The 15,306-nt window shown below is 40.6% G+C and overlaps 1 protein-coding gene across 5 annotated transcripts in view; it reads left to right on the top strand.

Moving 5' to 3' along the window:
- Nucleotides 1-15,306, top strand: part of RIPOR1 (RHO family interacting cell polarization regulator 1) — a 136,491-nt gene that overhangs the window by 72,983 nt on the left and 48,202 nt on the right. For 4 of the 5 annotated variants that reach the window (XM_073658312.1, XM_073658311.1, XM_073658309.1 and 1 more), the window contains exon 2: nt 12,535-12,655. In XM_073658312.1, coding sequence (XP_073514413.1) covers nt 12,561-12,655 — 95 coding nt within the window. In that variant the 5' untranslated portion in view covers nt 12,535-12,560. Of the gene's footprint in view, nt 1-7,609; nt 7,635-12,534; nt 12,656-15,306 lie in introns of those variants that run through there. The other variant, XM_073658310.1, reaches the window with a different exon arrangement.

The following is a 15,306-nucleotide window of genomic DNA, read 5'->3' as shown; positions in this document are numbered from 1 at the left end:
GGTGCTGCATGCTAATGGTCTCTGACCAGGGAACCTCCCTCCTGCTCTCAGACACAGCCTTTAATATTTGTGGCATTCAGGCCTGGGGTGACACAGACAGACCTTCACAACAACTTCTCTACATTGACGAAATGCAAGGTCAATAAATAATGGCTTACAAAGGAGGCAATTCAACTATATTCGGGGATTACTATAGATTTAGTTGGATAACCAATAAGCAAGACAGGCATTAAAATGTTCTTTCTAACGGGTTTGTCTCCTAAAGACAACCTTCTTCCATATGCTCAATGTCTTAGAGGGGAATCCTGTGTTTGGGACTCCCCTGTTGGAGCCAGATTGGCTGCCTCAGCCCCTCATTGACTTGAGGTTAATGGGATGCGCATCCGATTTAGCAATGTTAATGTTAACTTTTCTCTAGGGAGTGGTCTGCAAAAACTCCCAGTTATAAACAGATGTCGGAAGCAGATTAAACACTACAAGTATGGGAAGACTGGGGAGGGGACCGTAGGAAATTGAGCAATTCACACAGAGGTCCAGGGTCCTGTGTTTTATATGAATGACTACAGATATGTGACATATTATCAGAAAAAATAGTTTACAAAAATCTTTACAATTATACCTATACATATCTTGCTTAAAGGGAGGGTGCAATAATGAAAAATGAATGCCATAAATGTCCTAAGTGGGTATCCCATTTTAGGATGTTTATGGTACAGTTATATGAAAAAGTTTGGGCACCCCTATTAATCTTAAGCTTAATGTTTTATAAAAATTGGTGTTTCTGCAACAGCTATTTCAGTTTGATATATGTAATAACTGTTGGACACAGTAATGTTTCTGCCTTGAAATGAGGTTTATTGTACTAACAGAAAATGTGCAATCTGCATTCAAATTAAATTTGACAGGTGCATAAGTATGGGCACCCTTATAATTTTCTTGTTTTAAATACTCCTACCTACTTTTTACTGACTTACTAAAGCACTTTTTTGGTTTTGTAACCTCATTGAGCTTTGAACTTCATAGCCAGGTGTATGCAATCATGAGAAAAGCTACTTAAAGTGGCCACTTGCAAGTTGTTCTCCTGTTTGAATCTCCTCTGAAGAGTGGCATCATGGGCTCCTCAAAACAAACGTCAAATGATCTGAAAACAAAGATTATTCAACATAGTTGTTCAGGGGAAGGATACAAAAAGCTGTCTCAGAGATTTAACCTGTCAGTTTCCACTGTGAGGAACATAGTAAGGAAATGGAAGAACACAGGGACAGTTCTTGTTAAGGCCAGAAGTGGCAGGCCAAGAAAAACATCAGAAAGGCAGAGAAGAAGAATGGTGAGATCAGTCAAGGACAATCCTCAGACCACCTCCAGAGAGCTGCAGCATCAACTTGCTGCAGATGGTGTTACTGTGCATCGGTCAACTATACAACGCACTTTGCACAAGGAGAAGCTGTATGGGAGAGTGATGGGAGAGTGATGCGAAAGAAGCCGTTTCTGCAAGCACGCCACAAACAGAGTCGGCTGAGGTATGCAAAAGCACATTTGGAGAAGCCAATTTCTGTTTGGAAGAAGGTCCTGTGGACTGATGAAACCAAGATTGAGTTGTTTGGTCATACAAAAAGGTGTTATGCATGGCTGCAAAAAAACACAGCATTCCAAGAAAAACACTTGCTACCCACAGTAAAATTTGGTGGAGGTTCCATCATGCTTTGGGGCTGTGTGGCCAATGCCGGCACCGGGAATCTTGTTAAAGTTGAGGGACGCATGGATTCCACTCAGTATCAGCAGATTCTTGACAATAATGTTCAAGAATCAGTGATAAAGTTGAAGTTATGCAGAGGATGGATCTTTCAGCAAGACAATGATCCAAAACACCGCTCCAAATCTACTCAGGCATTCATGCAGAGGAACAATTACAATGTTCTGGAATGGCCATCCCAGTCCCCAGACCTGAATATCATTGAACATCTGTGGGATCATTTGAAGAGGGCTGTCCATGCTCGGCGACCATCAAACTTAACTGAACTGGAATTGTTTTGTAAAGAGGAATGGTCAAAAATACCTTCATCCAGGAAATCATTAAAAGCTACAGGAAGCGACTAGAGGCTGTTATTTTTGCAAAAGGAGGATCTACTAAATATTAATGTCACTTTTCTGGTGAGGTGCCCATACTTATGCACCTGTCAAATTTAGTTTGAATGCAGATTGCACATTTTCTGTTAGTACAATAAACCTCATTTCAAGGCAGAAACATTACTGTGTCCAACAGTTATTACATATATCTAACTGAAATAGCTGTTGCAAAAACACCAATTTTTATAAAACATTAAGCTTAAGATTAATAGGGGTGCCCAAACTTTTTCATATAACTGTATATGCCATGATTATCTGATATATACATATGCTATACATATTTGTGGGAAAAGATTCCATAAAACTTACATTTTATTCATTGAATTCCCTGAAGTCCAGGGGGCGGTCCTATTCTGTTTTTAACAGTATTCCCTGTATGACTGTGCATGGAGAGAGAGCTGTCAATCACTACAAAGACTGCCCACTGGACCCTTATACATACTTACACCAGGGATTTTAATGAATAAAATGCAAGTTATACTGACTTTCCCAACAATCCTAGATATCATTCTGCTCAACTTCTCCATCTCTATTCCATGCTGTGCACAGATCAGACTCCCAAGTGCAACATGACAGGTTCACTTTAAGGCCATCACAACCAGTTGGCAGCAATATAATGGTCCACTTACCGTCTGCTTCCCAGCAATGTTCTGCAAGGTTTCTCCTGAGTCTCCCTAAGACATGTGAGGTTACCCAGTGTGCTGCATTTCCATAGGTTCTCACTATTACTTCCCTGGACCTGCAGCCGGCCAGTACTCTCATGATGGACATGTCCCCTCCAACCTCTATCCCACCAATTCCCACCCTAGCTGTGTTTCACCGATGCTCTCCTGCTGGACAAATGCTAAATTTCAAGAGTCACACAGGCAAAATGTAGGTCACGTTGACACCAAATGCGGATCGTTGATACAAACCCTTTAAGGTTCTCCTTGCACCAAGGTGATTTATTCATTTTCCCTCTCTCTTCATGCCAAATCTATTCTCTTCCCTACTGCATAATCATTAATCTCCCACAGTGCCTGTACTGATGCCTGAACCCCATGACTGAAGACCCAGCATGGCTGTCTGGGACATTGTTCAGCGGCCGCTGCTGAGTACTGCAGCTTATCTCCCATGCAAGTGAATACCGGTGCAGATATTGGCTGATTGGTGGGAGCTACTGGGTTTTGGAACCCCACTGTTCTCCTAAGGATAAGTCATCAATAAGTCTGTCCCGGATATCCCTTTAAAAATATATTTTGACTCCTTTTATTACTTTAGTTTTCTTTTTAGCTGAGCTGCATTTATATTTGACGCCCATTGAAAAAAGCTTAAAGTGGACCTTTCACTGTTCTTTTTGATTTAAACTGATTTTCTCATTCAATAGCCACTGGTCAACTGATTCCGGGACGGTTTTTATTTTTCTTCTGTGCCACTCCGTTCCAAAGTTATGTCCCCTGGAAATATTGATGCAAATTTTTCTCTTCAACTAACTGGGCGTATACCACAGAACTTCTCTGTGGGCGTTTGCTTTTTTTCTATAATGCTGGCCAATCAAAACAAGGACACACCCAAAGAAGGTCTGTGGTATACGCCAAGTTGATTAAAGGGAAAATTTGCATCCAGGGGCCATAACTTTGAAACGGAGGGGCGCAAAAGAAAAAGAAAAACTGTTCCAAAATCAGTGGAACAGCGGCAATAGGAGCAGCTATTCAGCTTAAATTAAAAAATCTAGTGAAAGGTCTCCTTTAAGCTTTTTAAAGCCTTTTTTTTTAAAAAACAAACTTTTTTTAAATACTTTTATTCCAATATTAAATTTCTATTGTAATTGTGGCCAATGCATGGCTTGTTGTAAGTGGGATCATGGAAAGCAATTAAAATGTTATTTCTCTGTTCCAACAATTACATAAGAATGCAAATGCCGGGTGAACAAATTCACATACGGCTGTTTCTTATTAACAAAATGAAGAATAAGAATGTAGACGTGTGTACTGTACATTGGATTTTCAGCACAATGCCATAAGTCATGGTTCTGTACAGGAGTAGGACACCAGGACGGGCATAACAAACTATACCCGTTGTTTATCATTTGGTTAATCAGATGCCTAGCAGTAATGTCCATCCCATATAGCATATAATGGCAATTAAAGGGAACTTGTCACCTCCAGAGGCACTATGTACCTGGAGATATAGGGTTAATCTACAGGTAAATAGCATTTATAGCCGGCTTAATGCAGCAGCGGCTGAAGGGAGAAAATGAACTTCTGTTCTCCCTGTAGCCGCCAGCTTCTAGTGAGCGCAATGTAATGACTCCCCGGCACAAACATTGACAGCCTGATCTGTGGCCGTGAGACAGGAGCCCTGCAAACTGCCTCTGACCTGACAGCATCCCCAGCTCCCCTTTTTATGGGCCGGCCTAACATGACATCATTGTTGTGGTGATGTCATACCAGATCTGCTAATCAAAAGTAAAATCGTGAATGCCCGGAGGTAGGGAGGAAGTTTTTGAGAGTCCTGTCCGACAGCCACAGAATACTGACGTGGTACTTTGCTCTGGCAACCACTTCGGCGCTCCGTGGTAGCCAGACCAAGGCTCTGTAAAGGACCTCAGCTGGCACTGGCATCCCGGCATCCTGGGTGACTCTTGTGATACGTCTTGACTAGGGTTGAGCGAGTATGTTCTGTCCGAGTATGCTCGGGCCGAGCTCCGAGTATTTATAGCTGCTCGGTGATATGGTTGAATCGCTCCCATGTGCATGATTTGCAACTGTTTGACAGCTTTATTACATGTGAGGAATGTGTAAGAAATAGACATTCCTCACATGTAATTAAGCTGTCAAACAGTTGCAAATCATGCACACTGGAGCGATTTAACCTGATCACCGAGCAGCTGTAAATACTCGGAGCTCGGGCCCGAGCATACTCCGCGAAAGGGTTAATAGAACATACTCGCTCAACACTAGTCTTGACGTCACACCAGCCTAGTATTCGCAGTAGACATCCAGAATGCCAACAATCGACAGACGACCAAGAAAATTCACACTGCCCTGATCTGGCTGCCATGGAGTACTGAAGTGGACACTGAAATTAGTTGATTTTTCTATTCTAGGCTTTTTTTATTATAAGAGTGCACCTTAGTTTTAACTTGTTGCTGTTTGTGTCACAGTTATCGCGTAACAAAAATGAAGCTTGGTTGCGACCAGGCTTGGACTGGCCAACATGAGAACAGGAGAATCCTCCGGTGGGCCACCACCCTCTTATATGAGCAGTACTTGGTACAATACATTTGCATCACTATGTACAGACAAAGGCAACATCTTATTCAGTTAACAATCTACCCAGTTCATTGTTTTATAAATTTGTTATTGAGGATAATGTCACATTTGCATGTAGCTGAAAAGTGGGGCCCTGGAGTTGGTTACTGGTGGCCCCTTGGCATCCCAGGCCGACACTGGTTGCGACATACGAATAAGCTTCTATTAGCAGAGGGATTTTCAGAAGTTTCATGGAATTTACCTTCTTTCCCAACCTAATATTTTCTTCTCCATATTATGGGAATTGGACTTTTATCTGTTATACAAAGTCAGATTATTATTTAAGATGCTCCATTGGGAAAACAAAGTGTATCCGTGCATTCTCTGTAGTACTCGCCAAGCCTTTTCCTTTTCCTGTTCTAGAACAGTTACTCTGCAGCGATTTCTTGGCTGTCTCGTTACTGCACTACACATGGGGCATCTGTAAATTTATATTAAATATTCACACAAGCCTGGTATTTTTTTTCTGTTTTATGTATATAAAGCTTATTTGTTGTGTAATTGAAAATTGTACTTTACTTTAATGCTTCAATTCATCTCTCCTTTCATGATCCATTTGCCCTGGTTGAAAAGCACCAGCGAAACCGATGAATTCTTAGATCTCCCCCAAATCACTCCAATTGGTCGCTAGTGGTTTTTTTTATTTTATTTTATTTTATTATTTTTAATTTTCATAACCATTAGTAATTGTGTTTTTACTTACAAAAAAAGTCCTAATTTTGCCAAGCCCCCGAGAAGTTGTCCTTTTCATGATAACTTGGACTTAAATAGGACCTTTCATTTGCTCAAAGTGCCTCAAATACCTTTTTATAAATTTTCCTAGCTTCCCTAATTCTGCTGCTTTTTTCCTTTTTGCGCTGCGTCGCTCAATTACAGAGATATTCACATTTCTTTCTTCTCAGGGGCAGCATGTGAAATCTCTGCTTGCAGACCAACTGGGCGTTTCTCTCACAGAGACTTCTTTGGGGATGTGTGCTTTTACCCCTTCCAGAAGCTTCCAATCACAGTTCAAGGTGTCTTAGACAGATTATCTATCAGGCTGTGATTGGCAGCATGTGGGAGGGAGGGGTGAAAGCGCTTGCTCCCGGAGAAGACTCTGAAAAACTGCCCAGTTGAACTACAATCGGAGATTTCACACGCTGCCCTCCAAAAGCAACAATTGTGAATATCTCTGCAATGGAGCGACGCAGCACAAAACAGAAAAAAGCTGCAGAATCAGGGAAACTCTTGGATTTTACAAAGTGTTTAACTTTTATTTTTATTTTTTTATCAAATGATAAGCCCTCTTTAAAGTGTTGTGTCCTACTTTACAACCTACTTAATGGGCCCAGGGTGGCTTAATAAAAAATAATATATACTCCCCTCCTGGTCTGGCACCGTCCCGGGGGGCCAGTTATGTGTGACTCTTGCACCCTTCACATCCTATCCAAGCTGGATGCTTCCACTGATCAGCGGGTATGTCAGTACTTGGCCCCCTACAAATCTGATATTGATGAGGTATCCTAAGGATAGTTCACCAGTTTGTAAGCCCCAGAAAACCCCTTTAAGCTCTTTTACTTAATTTTTTGATAGGTTACACACATGTATACTGAACATATGTACTTTTCCTGCAACGTCCCTCTAGATTTCTCTGGGTTATCGCCTGATTTACACCCTCTCAGTTGCTTCTGCAGAACTTCTCACGTGCTGCACCTTATCTGTCGATCCTGCCTCCCTAGATTTGCTCCTAACATTCCCAGTATAAGCCAGGCCTTAAAATATCCAGGTTGAAGGTTGTCCAGGTAGTGGATAATATTCACATTGCCAAGAAAAAAAATCAAAACTTTCCCAATGTGTTGTCACTAATTCCACTCCATCTAGAATATTTTTTTCTTCTTCTTCATTTTACTTGTTTCCTCCTGGGTTGTTCTCCGTTACAGAATGTTGGTGCCATATCATTAAGGACTATTGTTATCAATAACCACTAGGTAGTCCCGTGGGCTTGCAATCTTTTTAGTACCAGCTAGTGATTCAAACCACTGCAAAACAGGAATGTGAGGAATGTGGATGAGAGGTCTGTAAGGAGAATGGGAGGGAGATTCCTTATCTGCTTGTAAGTCGGATTAAAGCCGAGTCTCTGAGAATCTCATTCTATATTTGCTGTCTGCACACTCGGATGGACACTGCCGTATGCAGCAGCGCCGGAGCTGTGGGATGAGGCGTTATTGGTTATGGGTAAGGTCTGTACGGCGCTTGGAATTGATAGAACAGTATCAGTTTCTACCGGAATATTGTAGAATGTAAATGGTTGTTTTTCTTATTTTTTTTTTCCCAAAATGTGACCATGTAGGCTGGGATCAGACGTAGCGATAATGAGCCGCAATTTTTTTTGCGGTGCACAGAGGTTGGCCATGTTGAACAATGCCCCTCCTTGTAAACCTCATCTCACCGGACGATAATATGGTCGGGTCTTAAATTAGAGGGATTTTTCATTGAATTGTTATTGGCTGCAGACAATGAGGTTTTGCCGTTAACTGTTCCCATTTAGGGTAAACTTGCGTTTCGGCGCACTTTTCAGTCTTGCATCTGATGGGACTTTTGGTCTTATCCTTAGGATGTATTTACATGTCATTGGGAATTATTTTTTTGTTTAATTTTTCTTTCTTTCGTCATGGTTTTCATAATTTTAGCAATATTGTAATGTTTTTTACAAGTCGTTTTTCAAGCTCCATGGTCCGTGTACAGACTGGAGTCTCCATTCTGTCAGGGGGGTCTCCTGGCCTGAACTCCTATATGAGGCTGTTGAGTTCGGGACAAGAGATCTGTGTGTGGTCCGAAAATGGTGGTCCGCACACACACAGTAACACCTAGAAGGAAGAAGTGCTAAATGCTGCACAATTTTATTTATTTTACTTGTTAAAATGACAGACCGATGAAAAGACCCCCACTATGGTCAATGGGGGTCCGTCTGGCACCTTTTCTGTGACAGATATGTTTCCGAATGGAACAGAACTTGGCTGATCGTGTAAACCTGCCCTGCGTCAGCACATGGATGAGATGTATCCACAATGGTGGCGAATTCATGATTTAGAATATGATCCTATGAACGAAATAAGTGATCAGTTATGCAAGCGGAAGAAGAAGGGCCCCATTTATTGTTACGGGGTCCATCTGGGTTCAGGGTTTTTTTTTTGGGGGGGGGGGTGCGAATTATAAAGATATTCTGCATGCATAACTTTAACAATCGATACTAAATGGACCTCATAATAAACAGTGTGTCCCCTCTTCTTCCGTTTGTATAACAGATTCAACTGATCGCTCATTCCGTTTTGTCTGTTCCTAATGTGAACAGAGCCTTATGTAGCCCGGATTGTGCTTTATACAAGATGTAATGAGACTTGTGCTGTACATGGAGTAATGTTTTCTCTACTTCGTCCATGTACCCAGAATCGCTCGGAAACTTCCCACGTGATTTTGCGCAGTCACTTTTAAACTCCGACCTTTATTGAGCATGGAGCGGACACCTTGTGAGGTTCTTCTGGGATCTTTGTGATCTTCTGGATCCTTTTAGAAATTCCTTTCACCTCAATTTTCCACATTTTCTCTATTTCGGCACCGCTGACCTCGCTGTAGCTGGTGGCAATGAATTGGATTTTTAGTTTTTTCTTTTATATCTTTGCTATTTTGTACAAGTGTTTTGTAGACATTTTGTAGTCCCCTTGTGAATGGTTCGTAGGCGTCATGTGTAATTTTATAGTTTTACTAATTAATCTGAAACATGGAGACTAGAAATAATGTGCCGGATAGTATTTTTTCATAACTATTGAATCAGCTTCTTTTTTTTTTTTTGTGTCTGGTCTGAAGTTTTGCACCCAATTTTCAAGAGGTTTTCTCTTCTTGTATCCACATGATATTCCATGAATGTTTGATGTAAGCACCCCACCTCTGGGATCCCCACCTGCCTCTAGAATGGGGGTCCTTTATGCCCATCCCTCTATCGTCCGCACTGCAGAAGTGGTATTCTTTAGTAAGTGTTGCAAAAATATCCGCTCAAGTTTCCGCCCCATTGTCTAATGTTAGATTGGAATCATTCACTGTTCCAAACATGCTGGATAATTAAAGGGGACAACAACTCTCTATTTATTTTTGCAGCATTGTAAATGCTGATAATTAGCTGTCACGAGATAATAGTGTAATTCTCGGGCTTCAGGACAGATAAGAGTAAAGCCATCTGTTTCTCGTTGTACAGAGCATCACGTTGGCAGATGTGAGTCCTCTAATCCGCTTACATGAAGTTCATTTCACTAAAGCTCCAGAGAGCTGCTATTGTTTAGTGCATATAGTCTACACCTTACCTACTACATACCGCCCCCTCCCCGGTGCAGTGCGGACCACTTACTTATGGAATTTAAAACCTTCTGCTTTTATAGGAGAGACCATATATAAATTCACTTGCTGTCTTCTATATATAATTTTTTTTCAGCTACACGTCCTTGTGCTTCTGCGTTTCGCAGAGAATATACTGAAGAGATGACTTCCCCCTTGACCGGCTCTTCCCTGCGCTGCTGCAGGTGAATGACAGGTCTCTATCTACATGCGAGGGAAAGACCTGTCAATCACTTGCAGCAGCGCTGGGAAGAGCCGGCTTTGAGGCGGCGCCGGACTAGTCTGCTCTTCAGCTATACTCTCTAGTCTTCAAAGTATATTTCCTCTGAAACACCTTCAGAAATGATGAAGGAAAAAAAGTGGACTTTTCCGCTCTGCTGGTGAACTGATAAAAAGGATCCAGGGTACACCAGAACTGTAAATATTGCAGTTTTATTATCGACGCGTTTCGAAGTTGACACGCGTCTTCTTCAGGATATAAACTACATGCAGACACATTAAAAAGCAAACTGCTTTTAAAGGAGGGGTATTCGAACAATGGCACCAAAGAGGCACATGATGATGATGATGATGATGTGAAAGTTCACCTCTTATCGTTAGAACAAAATAACGAGCGCAATTATTCAAGTATGAAAATACAGCCATATGCAGGAGAATTTCCATAGAGCGAAACCAATTGTGATTTAATGTGTCTGAAGGAAAATAATTATTTTATATATTTATTTTGTAGAATGTTCGGATAAAATAAAATTTTACAATGGAGGTGAATGACACGTCTCTCCCTACGTACATGTGAGGAAAAGACCTGTCAATCACTTACAGCAGCGCTGGGAAGAGCCGGCCTTGGGGCAGCACTGGACTAGTCCGCTCTCCAGCTCTAGTCCCTATTCTTCAAAGTATATTTTCTCTGAAACGCCAAAGCACTTCAGAGAATCATATACCCGGCTGAGATTTATGCTGCCCGTTGTTTGGGTATCATCAATCTCCTGACAGGTTCCCTTTAATGCTTCTAAATACTAATGTATAGATATTCTAATTCTGAGCCGTGTGCATTGGAGAACCCTAATGGGCGTTATTTTCAACTATCCTTAGTGGGGTGTTGTCTTTATGACCACACCTCCTTGGCTAACTAGGCTAGATTTGTATATATTGAGAATAGGAAAAGCCTGGAGGGGTGTCAGGAATAATAATAATAAAAAAATATAATAAGAAATTATTATTTTAAATCTTGATTATAATGTTTAATTGCAAGGAAATTGACACAACATACCGTGCATATAAAGGCTGCAACTCAATACATTAATGTCCTTGCATAAGGGAGGCATTCCAGTGGGAAATAAATGTCAATTAGTCAGTATGGAGATTTAAATACACAAATGCATGTGATGTTCTTGGCCTCGTTAAATGTTGTACTAAGTGGGTCGTCTTTAGTAATCTACATAAAGGCACACTATCCCTTTAAAGGCTATACCTTTCACATGGTAAAAAAAAATGTGTTACATATGTTAATTGTCAACTTTAGGTAATAAAAGCACTGACTTTAAGACTGGGTTTATTATCCTTTCAATCATTTTTAGACCCCTTTTATACACAGTTTGCAGCCTGATCCTAGTTTCAGATTTTTTTTTCTTGTGGGAGTGTCTCTCCCTGTAATATAGGCTGGAAGTGAGATCTGTGTGTATCCTGGGGCAGCTGTCATCATTAGCTCATATATCATCACAGCTTCTATTCTGCACTTATTTTTTCTCTTTGTGCTTTCCTCCTTTCTATAGTCGGTTTTCTCTGCCCTCCATGAGACTGCACATACTCTCTCCCCTTTCCACACTGTGGAAATCTCTGTGCCACCACCCCTTTCACTTCCCTGCTGCTATCTTTACACTGAGAAGGAATTGAGCTTGAGTTTTGATGGAATTTTATAACATTTTTGCAAAACAGTCAGCTTGATAAAAGACATACGGACACCCTGCAATAGCAAAAATAGTAGAACATTTTTAATGAAGACTAATATAGAAAGTTGCTTAACTTTGCATTTAAGTAGTAAATAAACAGTTAAAACATAGTTATGCGATGTACTGTATAGGTGTACATAGGTCTCTGTCAGCGCAAAAGGACTGTTCAAACCAAGCACAAGCTCTTGGTGCCCCCTTGGCATTACTGAGCAGTTCAGTGCACTTTTCCACCTACTTGTTTTTCATCTACCTCAGTCGTTCTCTGGCCCCTGTAAAGCCAGAGCTGTCAATCAAGGAAAATAAGAACAGAAACGAATGGAAATAAAGTCTGTGAGAAGGTACACTAACTGCACAGCCATGCCAAGGGTGCACCGAGCGCCTGTGCTTGGTTTGAACAGTCATTTTGTGTTAACAGACTACCTTTTAACTTGCAGTGATAAAAAGGTCTCCATGTGAAGTCCCATTCAGACCGGCATAATAGAAGCACAAATTAGCCATTCTGTTGACCCAGATGAGGATCATAGGATCCTGTGTCGTTTTAAATATACTTTTCTCTATTGGGAGAGGGTACGAAGCCACGGGCATACATTTCACACTTGAGAACAAACGATCAGGCATATCGAATCCAACATGCCCAATCTTTCTTTCCTTTCATCAGTGGAGAGTTGAAACACCCGGATACCACTTAGATGGTCTTCTTGATCCTTGGTTTGATGTGTAGAAGTCTAATATCTGTATTCCATAATTAATTTACTGGAAAAAAAAAAAAAGTAATTTTTCTTGTATTTTTTTTTTTCCAGGGAGCACATACAAGGCCCACTCCACCATGTCGCTCTCCGTGCAATCCTCGAGGGTCACCTCCACGTCAATCACTAGAAGTCAATCATTTGCAGGAGTTAACTCGAATTACGACAAGAGCAGGTTTGTTAATTTGTGCCATCTTTTATTAATCTCAATGATCTATGACTGAGTTAAAGGGGATTGCAAAATAGGTGCCCAACAACAGGAATGGGTATAAAATAATGGAAAAATGACATGGCTTACTGTATACCGCTGCTGGGCAACTTGTTGAAAAATCCAGACACGCTATAGGGCTGTGTGCACATGGGTCGCTGGAAATCTATAGGATGTCGCTAATCTTTGCAACCCTCCACGTAAGTGATTGGTTTTCTTTCCATAATTGGGCCGAATGTCTTGCCTGTGCAGCTATAAGGCTTTTTCTGGACTGTCTCCAATTGACAGCCAAGATTTGCATTAAACTAGTGACAACAAGAGAGATGGCAAAGAGCCAAAACATAAAAATAATTTACAATGCTGCCAGTTGTTCTACTTCTTTTTACTTAAACTCGACTACCTGCCATTAATTTGTAATTTTTTTTTACAATTTGTTTTTTTTTTTTAAACTGCTGTAAAAGCTGCTGTTCTCTTGAATCCGGCGCTATTTTTCTTTTGTTCCTGCGCCTCTCGGTTCCTGAGATATGGCCTCCTCTCTTCCCGGTATATAAATCTAGTCTTATAAGACAAGGGGGCGTGGCCATTGCAATTCTTCGGTGGGCGTATATTTGAGTATCACGCCCCATTGGCTAATAAAATTAGATTTGCATACAAGGCACAAGAGAAGCCTTATCTTGGGGGCGGAGCAGCGCGGGAACAAATAAAAACACCACCAGAATCAGGATTTTTCTCCTTTAGTGCTGATAAGATGAAGGTACAAATGTGGATCATTTGGGTATGTGCGCACAGTTTTTTTTGTTTTTATCAAGTGGGCGAACCTGCCAAGAATTTCAAGAGGAAGACGTTCGTTTTTTTTATTTTCCCAAAATCTCTTTTTTAACTTTTTTGTTGTTGTTTCTTGTGTGCCTTTTTGACCACTCATGTTTTTGTTTTTTTTTTTTCCCCATCATTTTTACGGTTTTAAGGCATTTTTTTTAACTCTATTGAACAATGGCGGTTTTTGAAGCAGAGATGCTGCCATAATTCTCCAGTTGTCTTCTGAGCCTTCCCATTGATTTGTATTGTAAAGTACAGAGCGTCTTCAGAGCGGCAGCCGCCTTAAGAGCTGTCAGGTCATTTCTTTTAATCACTTGGCATCGTTTTAACGTGAAATGGTAAAAAGACTGAACGTAAGAACAGCGACTCGTTTTTTACGTAGAAATGCTTTATGTTCGTTCATGTTGTACGTTTGGTTAGCGCTTTTTCAGGCGGTTTTCTGAGCTGAAACCTCCTGAAAAAGGCAACGTTTGCCCACCACATCACTTTCATGCTGCTTAGTCAGTCATATCTATGGCCGCTGATATTTTTGCTTGGTATAACCCTTATTTTTCTGTTTAAGGCCGGGTTCAGATGAACGTATACCCAATTTTCGGCCAGAAACAAAAAAAACTATTTTCATACATATGCTATCTGTGTGACAAATGGATGATGATACGGATGAAAAATTGTCTTTTTCCTGTGTTTTTCTTTTTTTTTTTTTTTACGTCCATGTGGCATCTGTTTTCATAAATCAACATTTAAAAAAAATTTTCAAGCCCAAATACAGTTTTCTGGGTTAATAGTTGAAAAGTATTCATAAAAATCCTATGCAGTTTGGATGGTCCATGTTGGATCTGATTTTTTTTTATTTTTCTGTACACACTTATAGACTTGAAAAGGCAAGTCTCAACCAAAATATTGAACACAATAGTGCGTGCCACAAATTTTATTTTTTCCCTCGGAAACTCCGAACAGCCCTATTTAATTTCATTAGTCTGCTTTCTGTCAGATTTCAGCAGGTACGGCACACGTTCATATTGAACACACCTGTCTGAACGAGCCCCAAGACTAGGTTAGACGAGCGTTATTTTGGGTCCGTGTGTGCGAGGGACTAAATACGGACTAGTCAGAAGCAAACTTCAGATGAACGTTTTTTCCTTGTAGAATCACAACCTTCAATGGTCCAGACCTGTTCACGGACCAAATAAACAGAAAGCTGAGACCATGAAGACGCTGAATTGTATTTTTCTTTTTTATTGTGGCTGAAAAAAAAAATCAAAAAATGGATGACCTAAGGATATACAAACAGACACGATTTTAGCCCGTATGGATGAAAAATCGTCCATTTTTTTTTTTTTAAGGAAACAAAACCGATGATTCATACACCTGTCTGAATTTGTAGGAGGACCAGCAACAATGAAGATTTAGACTGCATGTACACATTGCGGATTTACATGCAACAAAATCCAAAGCGGAATATAGAACCATCCAAATAAGATGTGTTTTGTTTTTTTTGTCTCTGATTTTTTATTTTTTTTTAAATTCTGGAAAAAATTTTAGCACATCAGATGTTTTTGACTTCTACCATTTGGCTACAGTCAACGGTTTGGTGATACAGTTTCTAGCATTTAAATGTAAAGTTGGATAAATATGTTAGCATATGAATAAATAAGTTCTAGTACCAGTCTGAACATTAGTCCAAAGTTCAGTTTGAATACCAGAACTTCAACCTGAACCCAAACACCATTGACATCAGTCGAACTTGGGAGTTGGAACTTCCTTTCTCCCCCCCTCCCCAGGCTACCCCCCTCTCTCTTCTC

Source organism: Phyllobates terribilis, unplaced genomic scaffold, assembly GCF_046119375.1.
Source record: "Phyllobates terribilis strain yellow unplaced genomic scaffold, ASM4611937v1 Scaffold_13__5_contigs__length_258822181, whole genome shotgun sequence".
Lineage (NCBI taxonomy): Eukaryota > Metazoa > Chordata > Amphibia > Anura > Dendrobatidae > Phyllobates > Phyllobates terribilis.
The sequence above is the reverse complement of the archived record's forward strand: the minus strand, read 5'-3'. Positions and strand labels throughout refer to the sequence as shown.